Source organism: Scleropages formosus, chromosome 1 (genome assembly GCF_900964775.1).
Source record: "Scleropages formosus chromosome 1, fSclFor1.1, whole genome shotgun sequence".
Classification (NCBI taxonomy): Eukaryota; Metazoa; Chordata; class Actinopteri; order Osteoglossiformes; family Osteoglossidae; genus Scleropages; species Scleropages formosus.
In genome coordinates this window covers 17,697,478-17,722,981 of record NC_041806.1, presented here as the reverse complement: position 1 = coordinate 17,722,981, position 25,504 = coordinate 17,697,478, and the positions used below count along the sequence as shown (strand labels likewise).

At 42.3% G+C, this 25,504-nt stretch overlaps 2 protein-coding genes across 2 annotated transcripts in view; one reads left to right on the top strand and one right to left on the bottom strand.

Annotated features, from left to right (window-relative positions):
• LOC108920389 (coiled-coil domain-containing protein 85C-A-like) overlaps positions 1 to 9,267 on the top strand; it is a 90,804-nt gene extending 81,537 nt beyond the window's left edge. The window contains exons 6-9 of the mRNA XM_029255315.1: positions 138 to 160; positions 5,393 to 5,462; positions 8,044 to 8,142; positions 9,178 to 9,267. Of these exons, the coding sequence (XP_029111148.1) occupies positions 138 to 160; positions 5,393 to 5,462; positions 8,044 to 8,142; positions 9,178 to 9,267 (282 nt within the window). The remainder of the gene's footprint in view (positions 1 to 137; positions 161 to 5,392; positions 5,463 to 8,043; positions 8,143 to 9,177) is intronic.
• A 1,876-nt stretch (positions 9,268 to 11,143) lies between these two features.
• Positions 11,144 to 23,589, bottom strand: ccnk (cyclin K). The gene is made up of 11 exons (XM_018729119.2): positions 23,465 to 23,589; positions 22,571 to 22,835; positions 19,942 to 20,023; positions 19,710 to 19,841; positions 19,480 to 19,585; positions 19,335 to 19,392; positions 18,152 to 18,321; positions 17,241 to 17,440; positions 14,792 to 14,825; positions 14,582 to 14,659; positions 11,144 to 12,670 (listed from the first exon to the last, which is right to left on the bottom strand). The coding sequence occupies exons 2-11, from the start codon at positions 22,765 to 22,767 to the stop codon at positions 12,060 to 12,062; spliced, it is 1,668 nt and encodes a 555-aa protein (XP_018584635.1). The 5' UTR covers positions 22,768 to 22,835; positions 23,465 to 23,589; the 3' UTR covers positions 11,144 to 12,059.
• Positions 23,590 to 25,504: the final 1,915 nt, after the last annotated feature.

The window sequence follows — 25,504 nt, the reverse complement described above, 5'->3', positions numbered from 1 at the left end:
GGGGGGTGCTTCGGGATTATGGGGTTCGGGGCTCGTTGCTACGGGCCGTTCGTTCCCTGTATGACCGGAGCAGGAGCTTGGTTCGCATTGCCGGCAGTAAGTCAGACCTGTTCCCGGTGCATGTTGGACTCCGCCAGGGCTGCCCTTTGTCACCGATTCTGTTCATTATTTTTATGGACAGAATTTCTAGGCGCAGTCAGGGAACGGAGGGTGTCTGTTTTGGTGGCCGCGAGATCTCGTCTCTGCTTTTTGCGGACGATGTGGTCCTGTTGGCTTCATCAAGTCAAGACTTGCAGCGTGCACTGGGGAGGTTTGCAGCCGAGTGCGAAGCGACGGGGATGAGAATCAGCACCTCCAAATCCGAGGCCATGGTTCTCAGTCGGAAAAAGGTGGATTGCTCCCTCCGGGTTAGGGGGGAGTTGCTCCCTCAAGTGGAGGAGTTTAAGTATCTTGGGGTCTTGTTCACGAGTGAGGGAAAAATGGAGCGGCAGGTCGACAGACGGATCGGTGCGGCGTCCGCAGTAATGCGGTCATTGTACCGGTCTGTTGTGGTGAAGAGGGAGCTGAGTCGTAAGGCGAAGCTCTCAATTTACCGGTCGATCTACGTTCCTACCCTCACCTATGGTCATGAACTCTGGATCATGACCGAAAGAATGAGATCGCGGATACAAGCGGCAGAAATGAGTTTCCTCCGCAGAGTGGCTGGGCGCACCCTTATGGATAGGGTGAGGAGCTCAGTCACCCGGGAGGAGCTCGGAGTAGAGCCGCTGCTCCTCCGCATCGAGAGGAGCCAGTTGAGGTGGCTCGGGCATCTGTTCCGGATGCCTCCTGGACGCCTCCCTGGGGAGGTGCTCCGGGCTTGTCCCACTGGGAGGAGGCCTCGGGGCAGACCCAGGACACGTTGGAGAGACTATGTCTCCCGGCTGGCCTGGGAACGCCTTGGGGTTCCCCCAGAGGAACTGGAGGAGGTGTGCGGGGAGAGGGAGGTCTGGAGTACTCTGCTCGGACTGCTGCCCCCGCGACCCGGCCCCGGATAAAAGCGGAGGAAGATGGATGGATGGATGGATAACCATCCTGAGATGTTGTGTGCTGTGTGATAAGGAAGTATCAATTTAAGAAAAGCTGCAATGGCCATAAAGGAATGCATACAGTCAGCAACATTGTTCAGTACTTTGTGTCATTCAAATGATGCTTAATTTGTAATTAAAACCTAATGTGTACCAAAAAACATTCCCAACATCATTATACTACCACCTCCACCAGTCTGTACCATTGACACCAGGCACGATGGGGCCATGGATTTATACTTTTTACACCAGTTTCTGACTTTGCCATCTGTCACAACAGAAACTCGGATTGGACAGAGCAGACAGTGTTTTTTCCACTTTTAAATTGTCTACTTTTCATAATTGTATGTCCACTCGAACTTCATCTTCTTGTTTTTTTGCAGACAAGAAATGACCCTGACATGGTGTTACATTCATTTATGTGGTAGACATTTTTCTCCAAAACAACTTATAATGGATACTATGTAGGGTTATCAGCCCACACACCTTATTCACCAAAGTGATTTACACTGCTAGATACACTACTTACAATGGGTTGCTCATCCATATATTAGTTGAACACACTCTCCCTGTGTCACTCAAGCACTACAGGGGAACCTGAACAGCATGTCTTTGGACTGTGGGAGGAAACTGGAGCACCCAGAGGAAACATGCAATCTCCACACAGAATGGGGATTGAACCCACATCCTATCGCACCATCCAGGTGCTGTGAGACAGCAGCACTACTCACTGTGCCAGCATTCCCTCTTCTGCTGCTGTAGCCCATCTAGTTCAAGATTTGAAAAGTTTTGCATTCAAAGATGCTTTTTTTGCACACCATTGTGATACTGAGCTGTTATTTTTGCATTTTTAGCCTTTAACAAGCACTGAAGAGCCTTGGCATGCTCCTCTGGTCTCTCTTATTAGTGAGACTTCTTCACCATTGTCCCATTCTGTACAAGCTCTTGACACTGTACTGTGCAAAAATTGTAGAGGGGTGGCCATTTCTGAGATGCTGGCGTGTGTTCCAGTGTGGCCATGCCCATCTCTCGTCACATGTCTTCTAACATTCAGTCAAACAGTAACTGAACCTCTCAACTTTTTCTCAATGCTTTATATACACAACCATATGATTTACTGACTGTGAATGGGTGAGCTGTATATGTACGTATATGTATATATATGTATGTGTATATATGTATATGTAAGGCCAAGATCAAGGCAGCACGAAGGGAAGTTAGCCAGCTATCGGAACTGCATAAAGGTGTGATGAAGACCCTGCCTAAGAAGTACAGCAATCTGTCTATACCTGAGGCCTTAGAAACTGCCAAGCAAAGACTCACAGCCTTGACTAACCACCTGAAGAGGTACACAAGAGAGATAGAGGGCAGAAGAATAAACCAGATGTTCTCCACAGAACCATCCAAAGTGTACTCTCAGTGGCAGGGTGATAAGATGAGAGCGGACCCACCAAGGTTGGAGACTGAGCAATACTGGAAAAACATAAGGGAGAAGGAGGCATCACATAACAACAAAGCCCAGTGGCTAGTGGATCTAAGAGCAGACCACAGGAACTTCCCTGAGCAGGATCCATCACAGTGGCAGACATCCAAGAAAGAGTCTCAAGTATGAAGAACTGGACAGCACCAGGCCCTGACATGATCCACGCCTTCTGGCTAAAGAAGCTAACTGCACTCCATGAGCGCCTGGCAACACAAATGAACCAGCTGCTAATGGATGGGACCCACCCTGAATGGTTAACAGAAGGCCGGACAGTCCTGATCCTGAAGGACCCCCAAAAAGGAGCAGTCCCATCCAACTATCGCCCGATAACCTGCCTCTGCACAACATGGAAGCTGCTCTCGGGTATCATAGTGGCTAAGATGAACAGGCATATGGCTCAATACATGAGCGGGGCCCAGAAAGGAATTGGTAGAAACACCAGAGGAGCAAAACACCAGCTACTGGTAGACAGAACAGTCACTTGAGACTGCAAGACCAGACAGACCAACCTGTGCACCGCCTGGATTGACTACAAGAAAGCCTATGACTCGATGCCTCACTCATGGATCCTGGAATGCTTAGAACCATACAAGATCAACAGGACACTAAGAGCCTTCATCAGGAACTCAATGGGGCAGTGGAAAACAACCCTAGAGGCCAACTCCAAGCAAATTGCGCAAGTCACCATCAAGTGCGGCATCTACCAAGGAGACGCATTGTCCCCACTGCTGTTCTGCATAGGCCTGAACCCCCTCAGCCAGATCATCACCAAGACTGGCTACGGATACCGACTACGGAATGGAGTAAACATCAGTCAGCTCCTCTACATGGATGACATCAAGCTGTATGCCAAGAGTGAACGAGACATCGATTCCCTGATCCACACCACCAGGATCTACAGCAATGACATCGGAATGTCATTCGGACTGGATAAGTGTAGCCGGATGGTAACAAAGAGAGGGAAGGTAGTAAGAACTGAGGGGATTGTACTACCAGAAGGCAACATAGCAGATGTTGAGGACAGCTACAAGTACCTTGGAATCCCGCAGGTGCATGGGAATCATGAAGAGGCCGCAAGGAAAGCAGCAACCGCCAAATACCTGCAGAGAGTAAGGCAAGTCCTGAGAAGTCAGCTGAATGGGAAGAACAAGGTCCGGGCTATCAACACCTACGCCCTGCCGGTCATCAGATACCCCACTGGCATAATAAGCTGGCCAAAAGAGGAGATAGAAGCCACTGACATCAAGACAAGGAAGCTCCTGACAATGCATGGAGGGTTTCACCCCAAATCCAGCACCCTGAGGCTGTACACTAAGCGGAAAGAAGGAGGCCGAGGACTAGTGAGCGTCAGGGCCACTATCCAGGATGAAACAACAAAGATCCTTGACTACATCAGGAAGATGGCCCCGACTGATGAGATACTTAGTGAATACCTCAGGCAGCAGAAACCCGAGAAGGAGGACGAGGAAGAACAGGAACCATCATGGAAGGACAAACCCCCACACGGTATGTACCACCGGCAGATTGAAGAAGTGGCTGATATCGAAAAATCATACCAGTGGCTGGACAAAGCTGGACTGAAAGACAGCACAGAGGCACTAACCATAGCAGCACAGGAACAAGCTCTAAGTACAAGATCAATAGAGGCCGGGGTCTACCGCACCAGGCAGGACCCCAGGTACAGGCTGTGCAAAGATGCCCCTGAGACAATCCAGCACATAACAGCAGGGTGTAAGATGTTAGCAGGCAAGGCATACATGGAACGCCATAACCAAGTGGCTGGCATAGAGTACAGGAACATCTGTGCCGAGTATGGGCTGGAAGTCCCAAGATCAAAGTGGGATACACTCCCAAGGGTGGTCGAGAATAACCAAGCTAAGATCCTGTGGGACGTCCAGATCCAGACTGACAAACTGGTAATGGCTAACAAACCGGACATAGTAATGGTGGACAAACAGAGGAAGAAAGCCGTAGTGATAGATGTCGCCATCCCAAGCGATGGCGACATCAGAAAGAAAGAACATGAGAAGCTTGAGAAATACCAAGGACTGAGAGAGGAGCTAGAAAAGATGTGGAAGGTGAAGGCAACAGTGGTCCCCGTGGTAATCGGAACACTTGGGGCTGTGACCCCTAAGCTGGGAGAGTGGCTCCAGCAGATCCCGGGAACAACATCCGAGATCTCTGTTCAGAAGAGCGCGGTCCTAGGAACAGCTAAAATACTGCGCAGAACCCTCAAGCTCCTAGGCCTCTGGTAGAGGACCCGAGCTTGAAGGAGTAAGACCGCCCACAAAAAGGGGGGCGAGTGGGGAAATTATATATATATTGGCTGTGTAAATGGCCACAGGTACTTAGTAAAGTGGCTGGTTATTGCATATTTCTAAAGTAGTTGAGTAGTTATGAGTGTAATAATAATAATAATAATAATAATAATAATAATAATAATGCTTTTATATTCAATTCCAAAATATGATTTCATTTAAACTAAGTAGGACAGCTGTAATTAGTTCTATAACTCTAAAATAAAATTACCCAGTTGCCAGTGCTTGTGAGATAATACTTCACCTCCTGTCACAGGTGTGCATTAAAATCATAGGTTTTCCTTCCTGTTGATTCTTTACACTGTGTAGTATTGTCTATGTTCCAAATCAAGTGCACATCTCAGTCTGTATAATGACCTAATGGAAAGAGGTGGCATCTGGAAAAATAATCACTGTAGGCTTCTTGAACCAAGACTGAGGAACATGAAAGTTGAAGGACAAGTGTCATTTCAGAGTATTATACAAGGAGATGTCATTGGTAACCACATTCCTTGCTTGAAGGGCTCCATCCGAATTCCGACAAGTGATTCTACCCCCACCACTGGGTACCTATCTTCAGTCCACAAACCAGAAGCTGTGGTCCATGCAATGAAGGTAAGAGACGCATACATTCATGTGTTGTAATTCACCTGCACTTTTGTTGCACATTGGATTTTTTAGTCACAATTTTGATGTTGAAGGTCTCATCAGCAGAGTAAATGCTTTTGCGTTTGGTGTGCCGTAGTAAATGAAAAAACAGGTTTAAAGTATTGTAACAACCCGCGTTACTGAGGAGCATCATGTTCGAGCAGGAACAGATGTTTATTGTAAATACTTGGGAATTATGGGAAAAATGTAAAATAGTTAGGGGGTGCGGTGGCGCAGTGGGTTGGACTGGGTCCTGCTCTCCAGTGGGTCTGGGGTTCGAGTCCCACTTGGGGTGCCTTGCGATGGACTGGCGTCCCGTCCTGGGTGTGTCCCCTCCCCCTCCGGCCTCACGCCCTGTGTTACCGGGTAGGCTCCGGTTCCCTGCGACCCTGTATGGGACAAGCGGTTCTGAAAATGTGTGTGTGTGTGTGTGTGTGTGTGTAAAATAGTTGGTTAACATCCTTGGGTGCGGACAGGGATTATAAACTGTTGAGTGCCAACTGGAGAGTATGATTAAACTTGAAAAAGGCTAAAATGGGCTGGAAAGGCTGGCTTGAGGTACAGGTTCTTGAAGAAAAGGAGTCCTCGGACTGAGGACATTATTTTCATTGGGTTGCTCTGCTACTTCTTGCTGTGTGCCGGTGTTCTAATAAACGTTCATAATGAACGGTATCCGCGCATCCTTCTTTACCCAATTCGAACCCAGAGCATTACATTGGTCGTAGTCCATGAAAAGGATAGTATCTGGTAGTTTTGCATAGACTACCACAGCCTAAGCGCCGTGATCGAGCAGAACTCATATCTGCTGCCATGCATTGATGATGCACTGGACTGCATCGCAGGTTCGCGGTGGTTCAGCTCCCTGGACCTGTGGAATGTCTACTGGCAGGTTGCATTGGCACTGGAGGCTCACGTGAAAACAGCATTTTCCCTGGGGCAGAACCTCTGGCACACACACACACATTTTCAGAACCGCTTGTCCCATACGGGGTCATGGGGAACCGGAGCCTACCCGGCAACACAGGGCATAAGGCCAGAGGGGGAAGGGGACACACCCAGGACGGGACGCCAGTCCGCCACAAGGCACCCCAAGCAGGACTCGAACCCCAGACCCACCGGAGAGGAGGACCGTGGTCCAACCCACTGCGCCACTGCGCCACCGCACCCCCTATGCCTCTGGCACTTTATGGTCATTTTGATCTCTGGCCTCTCAATCTCTGCAACGTGGCCGCCCCTTTTCTGGCCTTGTCAATTTCATCAAGCTATTCATTGTGGACACGGATACCAGCAATGGGGCATCAAAATTGTGCTGTCACAAGCAGGAGAAGAGGGCAAGTCTTACTGCTCCTAGTGGGACAACCTCACCCTGCCAGGGGGCTATTATACTGATGGTGGGAAGGGCCAGTGTTTGAGCAGATCCTGTGGCAGCTCCTCAACCCCATAGCCTCAGGGAAGATGTGTTACAGTGTGTACACGGTTATGCCGGCATCGGGAACTTTGGTGCGGCAAAGACATTGCACTAGCTCTGTCAGCAGTTCCACTGGCCAGAATGCCATCAGGATGTCAGGACTGGGCAGCTAGTAGCGTAGTAGTTAGAGCTGCTGCCTTTGGACCTAAAAATCACAGGTTTGAGTCTCACTTCCACCTGTGGTATCTTTGAGCAAGATACTTACCCTCACATTGGTCTAGAAGAATTTCCTAGCTGTATAAATGGGTAAATAATCGTAAGTTGCTTTTGGAGAAACCTGTCAGCAAAATGAATAATGTAAATATAGGATGTGGAATTGTTTGTGCACTGCTGCGACACCTGCATGGCATGTAAAGGCCCCAACGACTAGTAGCGTCTCCTTGCAGCAAATTCAGTCAAGCGCCCCCATGGATCGCATGGGTATGGACATCCTGCCACCCTTCTTCCGCACCAATCAGGGAAACTGCTACATGCTCGTGGTTATGGACTACTTCACCAAGTGGCCCGAGGCGTATGTAGTACCAGACAGAGTGCTGCTACTTGAACATTTGGTAGAAAAAATGTTCTGCCGCTTCCAAGGAGCTGCACAGCATCCAAGACAGGAATTTCGAGTCACGGGTCATGAGGGAGGTGTGCAACTGGCTGGGGGTGCGGAAGATGCACACCACTTTTCACCCACTGAGTCTAGTGGAGTGTTTCAACCACACGCTCACCACTCAGCTTTCCATCTTCACCTCCCAACACCAGAGAGACTGGGAAAGGCACCTGCCCTTGGTCCACTGGGCATGCTGCGCTGCTTGAGGGGGGCTGGTGTAGATTAATGTAAATAGTTGGTGTTAATGTCTATTCTTGTACATAGTCCTGTATTCCTTTTTGATTGGCTGCCACATTACTCTGAGGTTTCAAAAACCATGTCATATTAATATAGTCTCAGTTTTAAAAGGTTTGTGGTGACTATGATGCAGTATATTCTATAATCTTTTGTAAGTTGACCCTAAATAAACAGCACCATTATCAACTATTCTACTTAATCTTAAGCACTACAGTTTTTTATTATTGCCTGTTATTTGCATTCCTCAGGTCCTTGAAGTCCACGAGAACCTGGACAAGCAAGTACCAGATGAGTATGAAGAAGATCTGAGTGAAAAAGAGAAGGCAATTGTCCGGGAGATGTGTAATGTAAGCAGGGTTAGAGTCTCTTCCTGTCATGACTTTCCAAACAGATTCATGAAAATGAAGAGCAAGGGTAGAAAGGGTAGAAGTGTAGAAAGGATGTTGCGAACGGTGCAACTTCTCCTGCCATTTGGCAACAGAACATTCCCAACATTCCTAATTGCTTCATGGAGACATGAGGCCTTTCACAGTGGCATAAATAGACAGGCTTTGCCCAAAGTTGACCCCATTTGTTATTGCAATTAAAATGCCTAACTGAGGAAAAAATCCCTCAAAGCACCACAAAAAGGTCCTTGGCATGATGGTTGATAGGACGTGGGGTTTGGAGAAAGGTGTGAGCAAAATGGTTTGGAACTGAGACCCAAGGCCTGGGATTGGTGCAATAACATGTCTGGTCGCTGACTTACATTCTTGCTGATGTTTATTTACATTTACATTTATTCATTTAGCAGATGCTTCTCTCCAAAGTGGTGCACATCTCAGCAAAAATACAAATGTGTGCATTACATTAGGAGAAAGACATAGCTGCAGATGTAATTCTTAAGTAAACCTAGTTTCTTACTTTCCACTTGATGCACCGATGTTCATTGCTTGAGTAGGTACATAAAATGCAGGATAGATGAATCCTGATAACCTTCCTACATTATTATTATTATTATTGTTATTATTATTATTATTAAGTACACAAACATTTATACACAATACAGGAGTATTGGCTGTGCAAAGGCTGATCTGGGAGTGATCATAAGGCTTATCTGGGGATGTATATGAGTGTAAAAGAAATTACAAAGACCACTGGCATGAAAGGCAGCCACCTGAGAGCAATCAAACACCTCTGTATCTGTTCCTCATTAATATTTTCAGTCTAATATGAGTCTGATATGAGTACTAAGATGCTCCTCATTTCATATTTAAATATTGTGAATTTGGGGTGCATGGAAGCACAGTCCTTTTGCGAGGATGTGCCAGCAGTCCCCTTCTGGAACTTGAGCCCTTATACAGTGTTTTCAACCTTGACTCTGTATGTGTGCTTGTGTCCAGGTGGTATGGCGTAAACTGGGTGATGCAGCGGGCTCCAAGCCGTCCATTCGACAGCATCTCTCTGGAAACCAGTTCAAGGGGCCAGTGTAATGGCAGATGTCAGACTGGGAGGGAGGGTAGGGAGGGTAGGGTGAATGGGAATTCCATCTCCACAGCCTCTGGACCGCAAGCATCCCCTCTGAAACCAGTCCTACTCCTGCTGCTTGTGGATGAGAAATGCTGCAAGCTCCACAATTCATTGCACCTTAACCACACGAAAGAACCTCTGAACTCTTCTGTCCTTCTCCAGCAACTTTTTTTTCTACCTAAAAAGTATTCAGAATTGGCAGCTAGTTTTTTCATGCCATTTTCTGAGGTTTGCTCAGTGCTAAAATGATTTTGAAGCAACTGCATCAGTGTTTATGTAGAACTGTTCCTTGTTTGACGCATGGTGAGTGATGGTAGGTCAGACCATTAATGCTGCCTGAGAAGTTCCAACATTACTGTGATGTTACAACAGAAGGAGAAAGGCACCTCTTCACTGGGAGAGCATTGTATGAAGACTGTTTATTGCACACCTACAGTGACAGTCCCATAAACTTGAGAATGAAGTGTTTTATAGATGTAGAAGTCAGTTTTAAGCAGATGTAAAACTAAAAATAGAGAATTTTTTGTGCATTTGTAAAATATGTATAAAGCCATAATAGGAGTACTTTGTTCTTGTTTTCTGGAGTGGCCACGTTTTACATTTCTGAATATATTTTGTTATTGTTTGAGAAGCACAAAAAGGCTGGATTGTATACAGGGTAATTATGAAAGAACAATCAGTTGTGTCTGTTATTCCTAGATAAAAATGTACATAAGAGATTGGTCTGTATACATGTTGCAGTCCTTCTGTAAGATGTACAGATCATATGAAGTCAAGAAACCAGAATGGTTTTCATACCAGTGAGTACAGCTTTGATGGCATTCATCAGTCTAAAAGACAAATATTGATTCCATCAGAATCACTGGAGTTTAATATGTAAACCTGCATATTAAAAATGGAAAACTCCTTGTGGCTGTTGTCATCTGACTGATCACTTGAATCCTCTTGAAATGAGCAAAAAGTATGAGAATATAATAAAACCATATGTGTTGTAGTCAATTCAGCATTGTTTCTTGGTGTTAATTTTGTAGTGCTGAATATTTTAAAATTTTCAACTTAAAGACTCACAAACTTCAAAGATTACAAAATATGCAGTGATTGCTTTCTTCTTCTATGGACAAGCACCTGTAAAACAAAAAAAAATGCACTGTAACAAAGAGCTATCAGGTATTCCTCTTATAGAAATGAAACACTGTACTGTCATTTCAGACTTTTTAAAAGTTTATTACAGTACATTAAGAATCAGGTAGCAGGTGTTCCAAATGAGGAAATATGTAATCATGCACAAATAATCCTAGCAGTTTTTATACACTTACATTTGTTTAATCTAATATAAAGTCAAATTATAAAAAGTGATCTTTTAAAAAAAAAATTTCATACCAGCTCATTTCAAGAAAATGAAATTTTCAAGTATGAATACATTCATTGCGAACTGTAAAATGCACTGCATCTTTGTGGATGAGGTTTTGATTTGGAACCAGTGTTCATGGAACAATCTGCTGTATTCTATGTACATTTGCTGAAATGTGAACTTGAATCCTGTAGCCCACAATGCTTTGTAAATGCAAACCTCTTCCTAACTAGCATGCCTTTGTAACTTTTTTCAAAAAATGTATCTAGGTGAAACTGAAGTGATATTTTTAGCAAAATTTAAAAAAAAAAACTGAATAGACTACATTTAGATGCATTTGGAAATAAATAGTTTCTTCTGTTAATGTATGAAGGTACGTTGTTTTGGGTTGAATAGCGGCCCCTGCTGTTCAGTGTGTTTTAAAAGGGATAATACTAAAAAGAAGCACAATTTTTTTTCCCCAAAAACACAACTCAATTTAGTGAAGTTTTCCAAAAAAAAAAAAAAAAAAAAAAGCCATAGCACCAGTATAAAGAGAAATTATGTCTTGACACTGTAAGCAGTCCTAAGGGTCACAGGAGATACAACACTTTATACGTGCACTTTCTTTGAACTGTACAGTTCATATACTGGGACAACACATTATGAAGTGAGCATAATCCTCACATTTTGCTCAACAGACCATGGGCACAAGTTAAAATTGCAGAAAAAAATTTAATGTTTGATGTCTTTACACACTTTTTGCTACTGTACAGTATGGCAGAATCGCACATGACAATGATTTCTCAGTCAACAGCCTGGTCACAGCCTTGCAAGCCAAAGTACTTTAGGAGGTCTCAGCAAAAAGTCATTAGTTGTCCTCATATTTTTGTATTTACAAAAGCATAATTGTTTTTTTATACAATATTTATATAAATTTTTCATACTTTAGTTTCAAACATCTTTCAACACTATACACCAACAGAGCAAATGTGCTTCAGCTGAAAGGTGAATGACTGCAGCACAGCTATTAAATATAATGAAATGAGCGTAATTTCAGTTTTTTCACCTCATTGCAAAATTCCTCAAATTTCAGACAAAAACTTTCTGGAAAACACAAAATTATTTTCTAAGGTTAAAATATTAGCTGAAAGTCTAGTTAGGCAACTCCAAGAAGTCTTTCCTTTACATCATTTATAGTGAAAGAATATTTAATCATAAGCAAAAAAAAAAAAAAAAAAAAAAAAAATTCTTTAAAAAGTAGAAACAGAAGTATGAGCATAAACAAAACATCACAGTGACATTTTCCTTACAAAGGAAACGTGCCATTTATCAGAAGTTTGAACCCTGATTTATTTCTTTCTGGTCAACATGGTGACTATTTGCGATAAGGAGAAAAACAGGGAACTGTCTCAGATTGCTTTCTCATCTCATCCAGCCACCTCGGTTTAAGGCACCAACAGGGGGCATGCCTGGTGGGGGAAGGGGTACTTGGGCCTGCCCACCTGGGGGGCCAGGAGGGGGTGGGTAGGAGGCAGGGGGGATGCCCATCCCTGGTGGGGGCACACCATGCCCTGGGGGCATGCGTGGAGGTGGTGGAGGAGGGTAGCTGGGATTATAACCTGGGGGTGGGTAAGATGGGGTGGGAGGAGGGATGTTGGGTGGTGGGGGGTAAGAGGAGGGTGGTGGTGGCCCAGGTGGAGGCGGATTTGGGGGAAAGACACGGGGGTGGTACTGAATCGGGGGTCCGTAAGCAGGGGGCATGGCAGCATAGGAGGGGCCCTCTGTCTTCATCATTGACTGTAGGCTTTGGTAGCCCTCACTGGACATGTACGAACTGGTGGTGGACATGCCCATGATGTAGCTGGAAGGGGGCGGTGGCGGTGGTGGGCGGTGAGGCAGAGGAGGGGGCTGGTGCACCGGAGCTGTGTGCGGCAGAGGTGGCACAGGTGCCTTGGGGGGCTCTGCTGGTTCACTTGTGGCTGTCATCTCCGGCTCTGCAGGTGGGGCTGGGGCACTGGGTGGTGGCTTGCGGTCTGTGTGCAGACAGACATAACTTTCACACACACACACGAATCAGACCTGGCCAGACAACAAAGACATTATCTTTGGCTACTGTAATAATGAGCCTAGATAATTATGAGCTTTATCTGGAAGACCAATTAACCCACTGGTCTGGTCACCATCCATTACATAACTGGGATCTAGGAATTGCAAAACACACTACCTGTACATGGTTTGGGAGATAATTTAACCTGTTCCATCACATTAGTACTCCAGGAAATTCACACAACCTTTCATGCACTGCACAAAATTTGCAAATGGTTACATGGGCAGCCCTTCACTTCAGCCACTTGATAACTCAGATTTAAACAGAGTAAGATCTGGACTTTTCTGGAAGAAAGATCTACAAACTAATGAATACGATAAGTTATTCAGAGGGCTGTGGAATCGTTATGCAAAACCTACGACTCCAACTGCAGTAACCCAATAATTGCTTCTGACTCTATAACTCTGACTCCATAGCACTGCCCAAAATGTGCACATTATTTTGGGGGTCGACTGATCCGGCAAATATAGGCCTAAACCTATACTACACTTCTGATTTTTGGGGGTTGACTTATACGCCAGATCGACTTCTATACCAGCATATACGGTACATTTAGTCAGAGTCTGTACATTTTTACTGACTTCCAGTAACCCAATAATTGCTTTAGACTCCACAGCACTTGTTATTCAAGCCACACCCCCCCGCAAACACAATTACCTCTGGAAAATTTCACACTGAATAGAAGTTACTTATTCAAAATAAATTCAGTAACTTTCAGCTTTACTGTTTACAGTACTGATACTGTCTAAAAAGGAGTACAGCAATTATGGTAATAATAGATTACTATCAACATCTAGACAACATTAAGAACCTCTGGTTTAGAAGATCAAAATAAAACCCCGAATCCTACCCTCTGATGGTACCAAACATTTAACACGTTTGCTTCATGGCATTCCATCAGAATAGCAGTAATACTCAAACCAATTCAGGATTTTGGTACTGTTAAAATGTAAGTGTTAGTGACTGCCAAATTAAAATTTTCATAAATTAAAACAGTTTCATGAATTTAACTATTTTGAAGAAAATACTGTACTGGTGTATATTTTACAGTACAATACTTTGTTTTCTGTAGTAATAAGAAAACATGCGTGTTGTCCTGCTACCAAAGGATTCACTGTGCTTACATAATACAAGTGCAGCATCTGTTAAAATATACCAAAATAAAGAATCCATTACATTTATTTATTTAGCAGACACTTTTCTCCAAAGCGACTTCCAATGAACTCTATGTAGTGTTACAGCCCACACACCTTATTCACCAAGGTGACTTACATTGCTGGATACACTACTTACAATGGGTCACTCATCCATACATCAGTGTAACATTATCACTCACACAACCATTACTTAAAATTGGTACAGTAACTAAGTTATAAATACTGTAGTAAGAAAACATTAAAATTAGAAGTAGTTAAAGATTTCTTACTCTCACTGCCCAACCAATCTACCTTCACAGACCATGTTTTCCTGGTTCTTCACTGCAAACCAGATATCTGCAGCCATTTTCTAGATTCATGTAATTTTTTTTTCAGTACAAAATGCTGAATGATAGTGACCCAACTTTTTTCTTTAAACTTTCATGTATTTATTCATCTCATGTACATATCTTTAAAAGTTGACCAAAAAGAATCAAGGTGCTTCCAGCAAAAAAGTGAAAATCCAATTAGGTTTTTAACCTGCTGGCTTTTCAGTCATTTTATGATGTCACATTAATCATCCTTGTCCTTTATTTAATCACTAATATTAACCAAAAAAAGTGCTACATACATCAAAATGAAGTGTACAGCAAAATATATATTTTCAGTTAATATTAGTGCCATATAGCAGGCCCACTCACCAGCTGGAGGCTGTGACACAGGCAATGGGGGCATGGTGGTCTCCAGGCGAGGGATTTTAGAGCCTACTTGTTCTGGAACTGAAAAGAAAAATGGATGGCTGTAAGACAAAGACTTAACCCAAATTTGTCAAAAAATTTGGTCTGCATCATTCTGAAAGGAAGATCAATTTAAATTAATGAATTAATTTTATTTATTTGTGAGCATTTTACCTGGTGCTTTTGTATCATCCTTTGGAGAGGGGTCCTGAGAAAAGACAAACACTTCAGCAGTACAATTCAATACGGAAAAATGAACTCAAATACAGGTGGCTAAAATATATATATTTTTAGGCAACAACCAAAAATATGCTAAAGCTCAGCAGAACATTGATATTGTTTTGTTATTTTGAAGTTGCAGAACACATCAAATTTCAATCATCAGTCACCCATTTTTTGCATTTTTTATATACAGTGCTGTGAAAACATATTTCACATTTTGACATCACATTTGATCAGATCTTTGTCAGTTATACTAGTATTTTAATGGCGCCAGGGGACGACACCAGTATTAAGTCATTCCCTTGGTGTAGAAGATAAACAGTACCGAGCACTTACCTGACAGAATAAAAGTCAGGAAGCATGACACTTAAAATGTACTTGTAGGAGTTCTTGTAAAAGAGGGAGTCTGACAAAACTGAACAAAAGAACTAAGTGAAACAGCTACAGCCAGCTGACCACAGCAAGCCAACTATACTTAGCTCCAAACAATGATGGATTCTCTGCTAAACGAGTTCAATCCTGAACGTGCCTTCAGAGGCTGCTCTTATACATTGTCTTGCAGCAAGTATAGTTTAGTGTGCTCACCGACACTGTCGCAAACTTCACAAGCACAACGTGCACAGCTAATATACGCCTGGTAATGAAAATTTGTGGTCGGAGGGCCACGTTAAGAATCTAATCACTACCAGACAAACAGAATGTTGTTTAATGTGTTTACATACTTTGACTGTATGAAATTCAGCTATGGCCCCCAAAGGCCCCATTAGTCAGTGAGAAGTCCAAAAAAGGACTTTAGGTTCAGTCTCTGGGTTAGGGTCAGAAGGAATCCCAACAAGTCATCATGGCAATAATTTCAGCAGCTGCAGAGCTGGCTGTAACCAGTGATTTTGATTGGAGGAAATCATCTTTGCTGTACGTAAAGCTTACTTTTTGGTTCCAATAACCTTGACTTCACAAAACTGGGCTTGGAATCTGTCAAACGTAGATGCACGTTTCATTCCACAATGTCTTTTAGTGGTTTTACTGTTTCCAGAACTGAAACAGCTTCATTGCACAAACTAGCCAGCTTGCACTTCCTTTCAATAAATAAGTGAAAGTTTGCATATCTCAGTTGAAATGCCAGCATCTGCTGTTCTGACACCCACTCTTATGGGGTGTGCTATGTGCATAAATGTATTACTGTGTGTTTCAATAGTATTTACGGTATGCATAGTACACGTTAATCTTCAAAATGTTCTCACAGGAAACAAAATGGTGGGCTGCATGTGGCTCATAGGTTGGACACCCCTGGTTTATAGTCAAGTCCTGACCTAAAGCTAATTGAGATGTGTGGCAGGACCTGAACAGAGCTTCACAGCCTATAAATGTTGCTGAGATATAAAGCAGTTCTCCAAGGAGAACTGGGCCACAATTCCTCTATAGCAATATAAGACCATCGTCAACAGCTACAGGAAGCTTTTATCTGCAGTTACTGGGGCTAAAGGTGACGCAACCATTTACCGACTGAGCAGGTTCAATTATGTCTTCACACCTAATAGCCCCAACCGTCCTGCCTGCAATTATCTGGCCACAGAGATTTTGACTTTATGCTACACATTTTGTCAAATACCTTAGCTTGAAAGCTGTCCCATTGTGAAACCATGAAGCAGTGATGTTTGCTGCTCTCTAAACATTACTCCACAGTCTTAATGAGATTTCTGTTTGCATGTTCCTGTAGTATCAGCACTAGTTTCCACCAAATGCCCCCTTTTCCTCCCATAGTCCAATTTGTGACAGGCAGTTCAGGTGAACTAGGTGCACTAAATTGCCTGTAGTGTATAAATGTGTACGTGGCTATGGAGAGATGAACTGTCCAGGGTGCATCCCCTTGTATTATGGCCAGTGATTCTGGAATAGGCTTTGAACCGCCGTAGCCCCGAGTGAGCAAAGTAATGACTACCACCTAGAGATGAAAATGGGGGGGATTCTTAAATTTCACTACTAAGCATATTTGACAAATTATTTCAAGTTATGTATTTATGCTTTGCAGGTTTTGTATCAAAATGTTTCATCTTTGGTTGATGGCTGCACCTGAAAAACTTGGTAATTCCTAATAAAGTCCGGGGAAAAAAAGATTTTGTATTATTCCAATTTCTTGTTACGTGGCCCACCACAGGCTGGATAACTGTGCATTAGACATTACCTTTCACACAAAGAATACATTGGAAAGGGGCAAGTCTTCTACCTGGACAATTTAACACAAACATCCATGCAATACTTAACTCCTCAAACAGCCTCTGACAGAATTAGGAAGTTTGGCCTAACTAGAACTCATAAGTTAAAAAATGACCCTGGCATGTGGTTATGTGACATAGATGCAGTTAAAGGCGGAGTGATGCCATGCCACTCAGTTTGTACTTACGTGGGGTCGCTTGAGCTGCCGTGGAGGGCTGGTCTGCGGTGATGCTTTCTTTGGGGGAAGTGGTGTAGGTGGGTTTTGGGTAGTGGCCTGGGCTGCTGGTGGAGGCAGGGCTGGGGCAGCAGGTTTTTCTTTCTCCTGCAGCTGTTGAGGGATTGGCTGCTTGCCCTGGGAGTACAGGTCCAGGATCTGGTGACAGATATCTACAGAGAAAAGCCCAGTTTAAGTAATAAAGGGTTTAGGGCAAACAAGTCAGCAGGCAATGAACAAGAAAATGCCTATGAACCGTTCCAATACCATCATGGACAATTTTGTCTTGTAGTACTATACACCCTACTTCATTCCTTACACCAAACATTAAATTGTTATGGATTTTAATTTAGTTCCATTTTTGTTGTGATGGCATTTTGTTGAACAATTCATACACTTAATAAAATGAAAAAAATCTTTCCAGCTAAAACCACAGAACAAAATGTAATTATTAGAATTATCAGCTTATTATTACTTCATGTTTAATTGCTCCACCATTCAAGGGAACTTAATGCTAGAAATAGCACATCAAGTATATACCTACCCATCCACAAAACAAACCATGGTTACACACACTAAAGGCAATATAGTGCAATCAATTCAGATCAAATTGATGTCTTTGGACATTGTAGGTAACCCACACAATCACAGGGAGAACAGGCAAACTCCACACAGACTAAACCAGCTGTGAACCCTGACCCAAACCCACAACCCAGGCACCAGTGCTGGCTGCTCTGCCATTATCAATCAGTCTGAACATTTCATAATCTCCAAAGACCTCAAAAAGAGGAAAATACTATGGACAGACTAAATGCGTTGAGCTCGTCTCTTAACCCAGTATTAAATAATTGTGGCCTAAAGAAGGCTGGTCACATTGCATCCACCTTCCAGCAGCTCCACTGGCACATCCTGGACAAACTGCTCCCACCAGCGGCGAGATGACTGTTTGGAGGTCCACTCCTGGATGTCAAATTTGCAGAGGCGTCCTGCCAGGTACATGACAGCTACAGCAATGATCTCCGGCTCCCACTGGAGTGAAAGCATGGTACACAGGCTGGGGGAACATGCAGAAAACAGGTAAAATCACACACTGATCTGGACCAAGTGCATAAGTACAGCATACTCCCCAACTCTTCCATAACAGGGTTTGTATGTTGCATGAAATCACCCTATTAGGTGAATTCCCATTGTGGAGTGCGCAATGTACCATGCATGTAATGTCATCTACTATTATTTTGTATGGCAGAAATTAGTTTTCGGATGAAAAACGTGCCATCTGAAATTAAGAGACTAAAACTTTTTTTTTTGGTGCATGACACAGACAACACTACTGTATTTCACCACACTTGTAAGAAAAATTATTTTCATATATGCATTTTTAGTATCTGCCCAATGCAGGGTCACGGTGATCTGGAGTCTACACAATAAGCATAAAATGTGAAAAAGTACACTTTTAAAGGTCACATGTTTATAATATAAACAAGAAGTGTCCAAGACCACTCCTAATGTCTTTCTTTCTGCAAACCACACTAACACTATGCTGTAGAAATGCTATATCGGATTATTAACAATTGTTTAACATTAGATCTTCATTTGATCACAAGACAAAGTGTTTATTCCATGTTTCCTTTGTTGTTGAATTGAATGACTACTCTTAACCAATAACTGGGCACAGGAGTTATGTGCTGGAAATTACCTAAGGGGGTTCACGCCATGTGTGTTTGGTGGAAGTGCCTGCTGTATTTTTGCCAGTACATGTATGGAAGTAAAATGATCATGTAATGGGTAAAAATGCCATTCATTGCACTGAATTATAAACCACCATATTAAGAAAGGGTGTATATTTTCATTAACTGTCCTTTTAATAGACCCCCATTATGTTAGGGATTAAAAACAGCCAAAATGACAGAGCAAAGTAATAGGTACACAAGCACACAGGAGAAACTAAATTTTATATACACCAAAGTACACCATTTGCTTACTCAGAAAACTGCTAGGGGGAAAAATGTTAAATGATATAAAGTGTGCCTAAGAAACTACATTCTGATGTAAAAAGTACCTACATACCTGTCATTGACAAAGGTCCAAGCCATCTGTACCAACTTCTGTACTTTACTTTTGTCACCTAACATAAAAACAAGACATTAACTGTGTCAGTCTCTTCATTTTCCACCTTGAGTATCAAAAAATGTTCCATTCAACAGTTGTATACCCTTCAGCTGCTTTGCATAACGCAGAAGAAACTGGTAAGGATGCTCCACTTGCAAGTCAAACTTTATTGTCTGCAGCAAAATCCTCTCCAACACCATAACTTCTTCCTTTTGAGGAACAAAAATGCACTTTAACTCCGGGACCAAATAAAAACCATATTCCAGATGATATTGGGTTCTTCATTTGAAAAACACTATGGTTTTGAAAGCAAAATACAAGACATAGGCTCACCTTGGGATCATCTCCGAACTGGGCAAACTGTATGTCATTTAGCAAGCTGCGAGCAGTTTTAATGATGTCCTTGCATTTCTTTGGAGTTTCCTCCACTTTTCCCGCAAGGAACAAACAGCAGGCTCCAGTCACCTATATAAACAGGACAGTCAGCAACAGCCAGCTACATTTACAGAAAAGGTAATGTAAAAAAAAACATTTGGTTTTCACACCATATTTTCAATTTACTTACATATCTTGGGAACTGCTTGAATGAATGAAACATATAAAAGCGATGGAAGTAGATTATGCCAGTTGCCAGGGTGTCATAGTGCCTGATAACTGGATTAAGGGTTTGGTCTTCATCAACTTTGCTCTCCAGGGCCAACTTTTACCCATTTTACCCAAGTATACAACAAAGGCAATTCAAATGAAGTACCTTACATTTTACTTATAGTGAAAATATGCTAGTAAAATGATTCCTCAAACAGTGCAAACCCACTGGTTATTTCACATTATGAGAAAAAATCAATTTAAAAATATAAGAAAGCTGTATTTTTTCCTACAAATATTAAAACCTATTTTGATGTTTTAGGACTTACATTAAAAAATAAAATTTGAAAATGACTTTACACATATTCATCACCATTTTATTAACCTGATTTAGGTGAGATGCATTCCATTTTCTTGAAAAACACTAAAATGAAAACATCATGGTCCAACTAATTTGGAATTAAACTGAGTTTGGTTTCATTAGTAAAGGATAAATATTACTGCCTTTCTAAGGTCTCAGATGTAAGAGTAGATGGGTTACACTGCCATAAGGACAAAGCAACTGCCTGTGAAAATTCAAAATAAAGTTGTGGGGATGTTATACATCTAGTGAGAATTGAAATACCTTTACATTTACTCATTTAGTTGATGCTTTTCTCCAAAATAACTTAAGTTACCTACAATTATCCATTTATACTACTGCAAAGTTTTACTGAGCAATTTAGGACAAATATCTTGCTCAACAATACTACAACTGAAGGTGTGATTCAAAATTGTATCCATTGAGTCCAAAAACAGCTCTATAGTATCAGCTGCCCCCTTAAAGCACCTTTTAAAAGCTTTCTTGTGTCTTGTTACTGAAACTCCAAAGAACCTCAAATGGAAAAAAGAGAAGTTCCAACACAATGACTTTGAACAGCTGGACAAGGCTGTTAAAAAAAGACCCAACCAAAATCAGACTTTCCTCTCAAACTGATAAACAAGGTGCAAAGGCAATGTCTGAGTGACCAGCAGACTACAGTGAAATGAAACATGGTACAAAGTTTACCAATTTTGAGATTCTTGTAAAGATTTGGGTTTTGATCCTTGAAAACCTCATTTGAGAGAAACACAAAGCAAACATAGCCCATCAACTAGTTAACAGACTGCCTACTGCCAAGCAAAGTGGCAAGAACACAATGCCATGGAAATACAGCAGCAGGGACTACAAACTTATTGAAACTGCTCTCATCACAATATTGGAAGCTCTCCAGTCAGAGCACCTTCTACCTTCTCATTCTCTCATCTTTCTGAAGCGCTATACAGAATTTGACAGACAAATCAGCTTATCCTCATGACATTGTTGGAACATAGTGGACTCAAAACCTCTCAGGGGGTTTGGAGTATCTCACTCCCAGTTCCAGGGTCTCTCTCAACTGCTGTTCTCCCATCTACACTGATCAAGGACTCCAATATCATTGCTATTCAGAAAACAAACAGTTCTTCCACCCTTTTGAAACATTTACACTCATAGTGCAGCACATCTTTCTGATATTTCAACCTGGATCAAAATTCACCATATTCTACCAATTTCTACCAGCACTACGAAGCCATAACCTGCAAGTCTACTCCAACATTTGCAGAATCTACACGTCGCACCACAGTCTACACATCTCATGGTTCAAGCTACATTGATACAATGCTTGTTCAACTGCAACTTCCTCCTGTCTGGTCTTTTAGTCTTTGCCATCAAGCTAGTTAGTTGTTAGTTGCACTTCCGCCAAAGCATTTTGATTTATCACCCCTCTTCATCTATCTCCACTTGCTTCCTGCAGCTGCCTGTACCAAGTTATGCCAATAGAAGACAGTGAAAAGATTAGCATACTGATGTTTACATAATCCAATCATTCCCTATACACCAGCAAGAGCACTGTACTTGTTCACCTCTAACCACTTGCTTTAGGCCCCTTCTGAGCAGGACAAGCCTCTCAATTCTCACTGTAGGCCCTTATGTGGTAACTCAAACTCACCTCTCTCTCATAAGTGCGGTTTCATAGCCCATCTCTTACAAACCCATTTCTCTCCAAGCCTCCTAACAGCTTTGATCCCCCCCCCCACATTTTTTACAACTATCTGTTAGCAAATGTCACTAGATGAATGCTTTCCAGCAAAATGTTGGTACACACAAGCCTTGCTTTGAATAGTTGTGTGTTTTTATCAAAAAGTCTTTGCCCATTGCTGAATAGGCTTTTCAACTCCATATAGCTTTGAGTGAAGTGCTAAAGAAATGAATGTACATCACTGCCCACCAATGCTCTCCACCTAATTCGGCAGAACCAGGAAAAAGGTGGATGGACAGACCAGCTTTATCAAAGTATTGATTCAAGGAGGGATTACTTTTGCTAATCAAATGTCATTTTTAGGAAAAAAATCCATTAAATATGTTCAATCTATGCTTACAAAGATATAAAAACAACATCATTTCAATATATTAAAAACTTAAGGTGTTACACAAAAAAAAAAAAAAAAACATTTAGAGGGTGAATACTTTAGGGTAAGGAAAATGACCGAAGGAAACCAATCACTGCTTTTCAATCTTAATTAAAAATTTTCAAGACATCAAAGGATACAAGCCAAGGCGTGTTCCCACATCAAATATAAATCTAGCCCCTTCTCGACGGTACCGGGCTTCAGTAGCAGGATCCAGCCCTTCGGACTGGGAGGGCGTGTGTGCAAGGTCCTTCTTGTCCCAGTACCAACATGGTTTGATGTGGTCCAGGTTTACGGCAGAGTTACTAGGAGTGGAGTTCTCCTTGTTTTCCTTCATTTGGCAGAAAAGCAATAACTGAAAAGGGAACAGCTCGTTGCAGGTGTCACACTTCTGTACCAGAAGCCCTGAAAGACACATAGAACAATTATACACACAGGCACGCAGCTGGATAAAAGATAGTAAGAAAACAATATGGCAGTGCATATCATTATCAACGAGAAGTGGGCAACTGAAGCGTGAACTGTGAAGCATATTATTTGCATACTCAGAAGACACGTCACAATGAATCGACTGCACCACCGAAACTAAGTATTTGTCTAGTAGTGTAACTAACACAGTCCCTCTCACAACTGCCCCAATGTACTGTGAAATTAGGTTACTTCTTAAGGTTACAGATTCAGATTGAAGCGGACTGAACGCACACGCCCCAGCAGCAGCCCAGCCGATGATTGATTTTGATTGTGATGTGAGCCATCCGTCGGTCGGACCAGAATTACTCAGTCAACTAGGCTAAGCTTTCACACGCGGGATATAAAAAAAAAATGTTACTCTCACCGCTGACACAAGATGTTCAGCTTACTAAATCTGCGCCAAAACCTAGCAAAAATGACTCGGCCAGTCTCAAACTAAGTCTAAGACCATCAGCAGCACTGCAGCCAGCCATCACGCCGTGACGCGTGGTCATTCATCATCAAAACAAAGCAAGTCACATGCACGATCAGCTGAACTGGGAACCCGGTACAGAAATACGCACCTGCTTCGCGGAACACTTGTTAAGCCTCAGGATGTTTATAGTCTTGCGATAACCAGCAAAAAATAAAACCACAGAGTCTCTGTGTCCGTGAACAATAACACACCTCATTGCTCAACAGGCTCCGCCATTTTGACGCCCTACGTACTTCCAAACCGGAAATAACGTATGCACTTCCTTTTTGGTTCTGCACGCGGTAGCCGGTAGTCGTATTATGTCGCCTAAACTCAGACTGCATTAAAAAAACCAACAAAAGATACTTTTATACATGACAGTGGTAACACAAAATATTTTATAATATTTGTTGCAAGAAATATTTAATTTTGCGGCTACTTGAACGGCAAGCATTATCTTTTTTATTTTTCGAGCACGTCACGTGCACGGTGTACAAATAACTAGGTCCTCAGACGTTCCCCAATTTTGTTTTCTGTGTTGGCAAAAGAACCGATCGCATTTTTCCTGTGACGCCGTCAATATGCTGTATATTTTAAACATCTGTATTTAATTTGCACAATTGTCCTTTGTTACTTTCTGAGAAACACCTGTTCATTTTATTATTCATGAGAATATATAGCAAGTAACAGTCCATAACATTAGCACAGAGCAAAACATCGGAAATACATGTATTTTAACAGCATTAACAAGAACTGAGTCAAAAATGCCCTTCATGTCTAGGCGACCAGCTGTTCAGAGTGGATCATAGCAACACTTTAGTAAGACATGTGGAGGTGGCATGTCCATGTTTACAAAAAACAGCTAGTATAAGGATGTATCCATAATTTCTTCTTACTGTTCTCTGGACTTAGAGACTGTTGGTGCACTGTAAGCCATCCTTCCTCTCTAGCAGATTCCTCTCAGTTATCCTGGAGTAGTCTCACACTAATACTCAGTCTGCACAGTTTTCTTATGGGAAATTTCTGTGATAGTGACATGAAACATGAGCTGCCCAGATATCACCAACTTACCAACCAGCCCACATGGGAAGACATAACTTTGGGGCCCTTTTATACCACCATCTAAGGGACATTTCAGCAGCTTCCCCACACACTTTTAAATTGACTTAAAAGTCTTTGTTCCTCTAGGATGCCCAGGAGGGATGGGCACCAGCTGGCACTTGGAAATCCAGAGGTTTTTTTTTTTTCCCTTGCCTTTCAGTTTGGAGTTTTTTTTTTTTTCCCCCTGTTCTTTGTGTTTAGAATGTTAGCTCACAAATCATTGAAACAATTTTTTTTTTTTTTATTTGAACAGATTTCACTTTCACGTTGATTTTAAACATAACTCTGCCCACCAAACAGTAATTTATCACTTTTAATTAATTGTTTCCAACCATAATTGCCACTTGTTAGCTACATCAGCTAAGTTCTTTGATAGTGTAAGCTCCTCACTAACAAAGGAATGTTTGCAAAGGTTTAGCTAGCCAACATTAGCTACAGTACTTTGATGGTTTAATATTAGCATTTTTAGATTGTTAAATTCAAATGCCTTTGCATCGATAACACTTGTTGTGCTAATGATCCATTAAAGTCACATTGAACAGAGTGGTTGGCATGCAAAAACATAAACTGTAACTATTTCCTATTTTGACTTTTTGGTGGAGATAAGCTAAAGCAGTAGACCTTAACAAGCAGTATTTAACATTGTGCATCTTGTTGTTTTGTTTGTTCTCAGAGTGTTCTGTTTGGACCTTTCCTGATTTATTCTATAGCTTGCAAGTCTGATGTTTTTTATATTTTATATTTATATTCCAGGGGGGCACGGTGGCGCAGTGGGTTGGACCGGGTCCTGCTCTCTGGTGGGTCTGGGGTTCGAGTCCCGCTTGGGGTGCCTTGCGACGGACTGGCGTCCTGTCCTGGGTGTGTCCCCTCCCCCTCCGGCCTTACGCCCTGTGTTGCCGGGTAGGCTCCGGTTCCCCGTGACCCCGTCTGGGACAAGCGGTTCTGAAAGTGTGTGTGTATTTATATTCCATATATTTTATATGGAAGTTAATTCCATATAAAGCTTTATAACTTTTACAGAGATTAATACATTGTCTTGTTCCTTATG

Excerpts from the sequence above, each read along its gene's own strand:
- ccnk (XM_018729119.2), bottom strand. The coding sequence starts at position 22,767 with ATGAAGGAAAACAAGGAGAACTCCACTCCTAGTAACTCTGCCGTAAAC. Across the intron at positions 18,322-19,334 it reads TGGACCTTTGTCAATGACAG|CCTGTGTACCATGCTTTCAC; the intron begins GTATGTAGGTAC and ends ATGTTCCCCCAG. Across the intron at positions 14,826-17,240 it reads GGCAGCTCAAGCGACCCCAC|GACCCCTCTCCAAAGGATGA; the intron begins GTAAGTACAAAC and ends GTCTTTTCTCAG.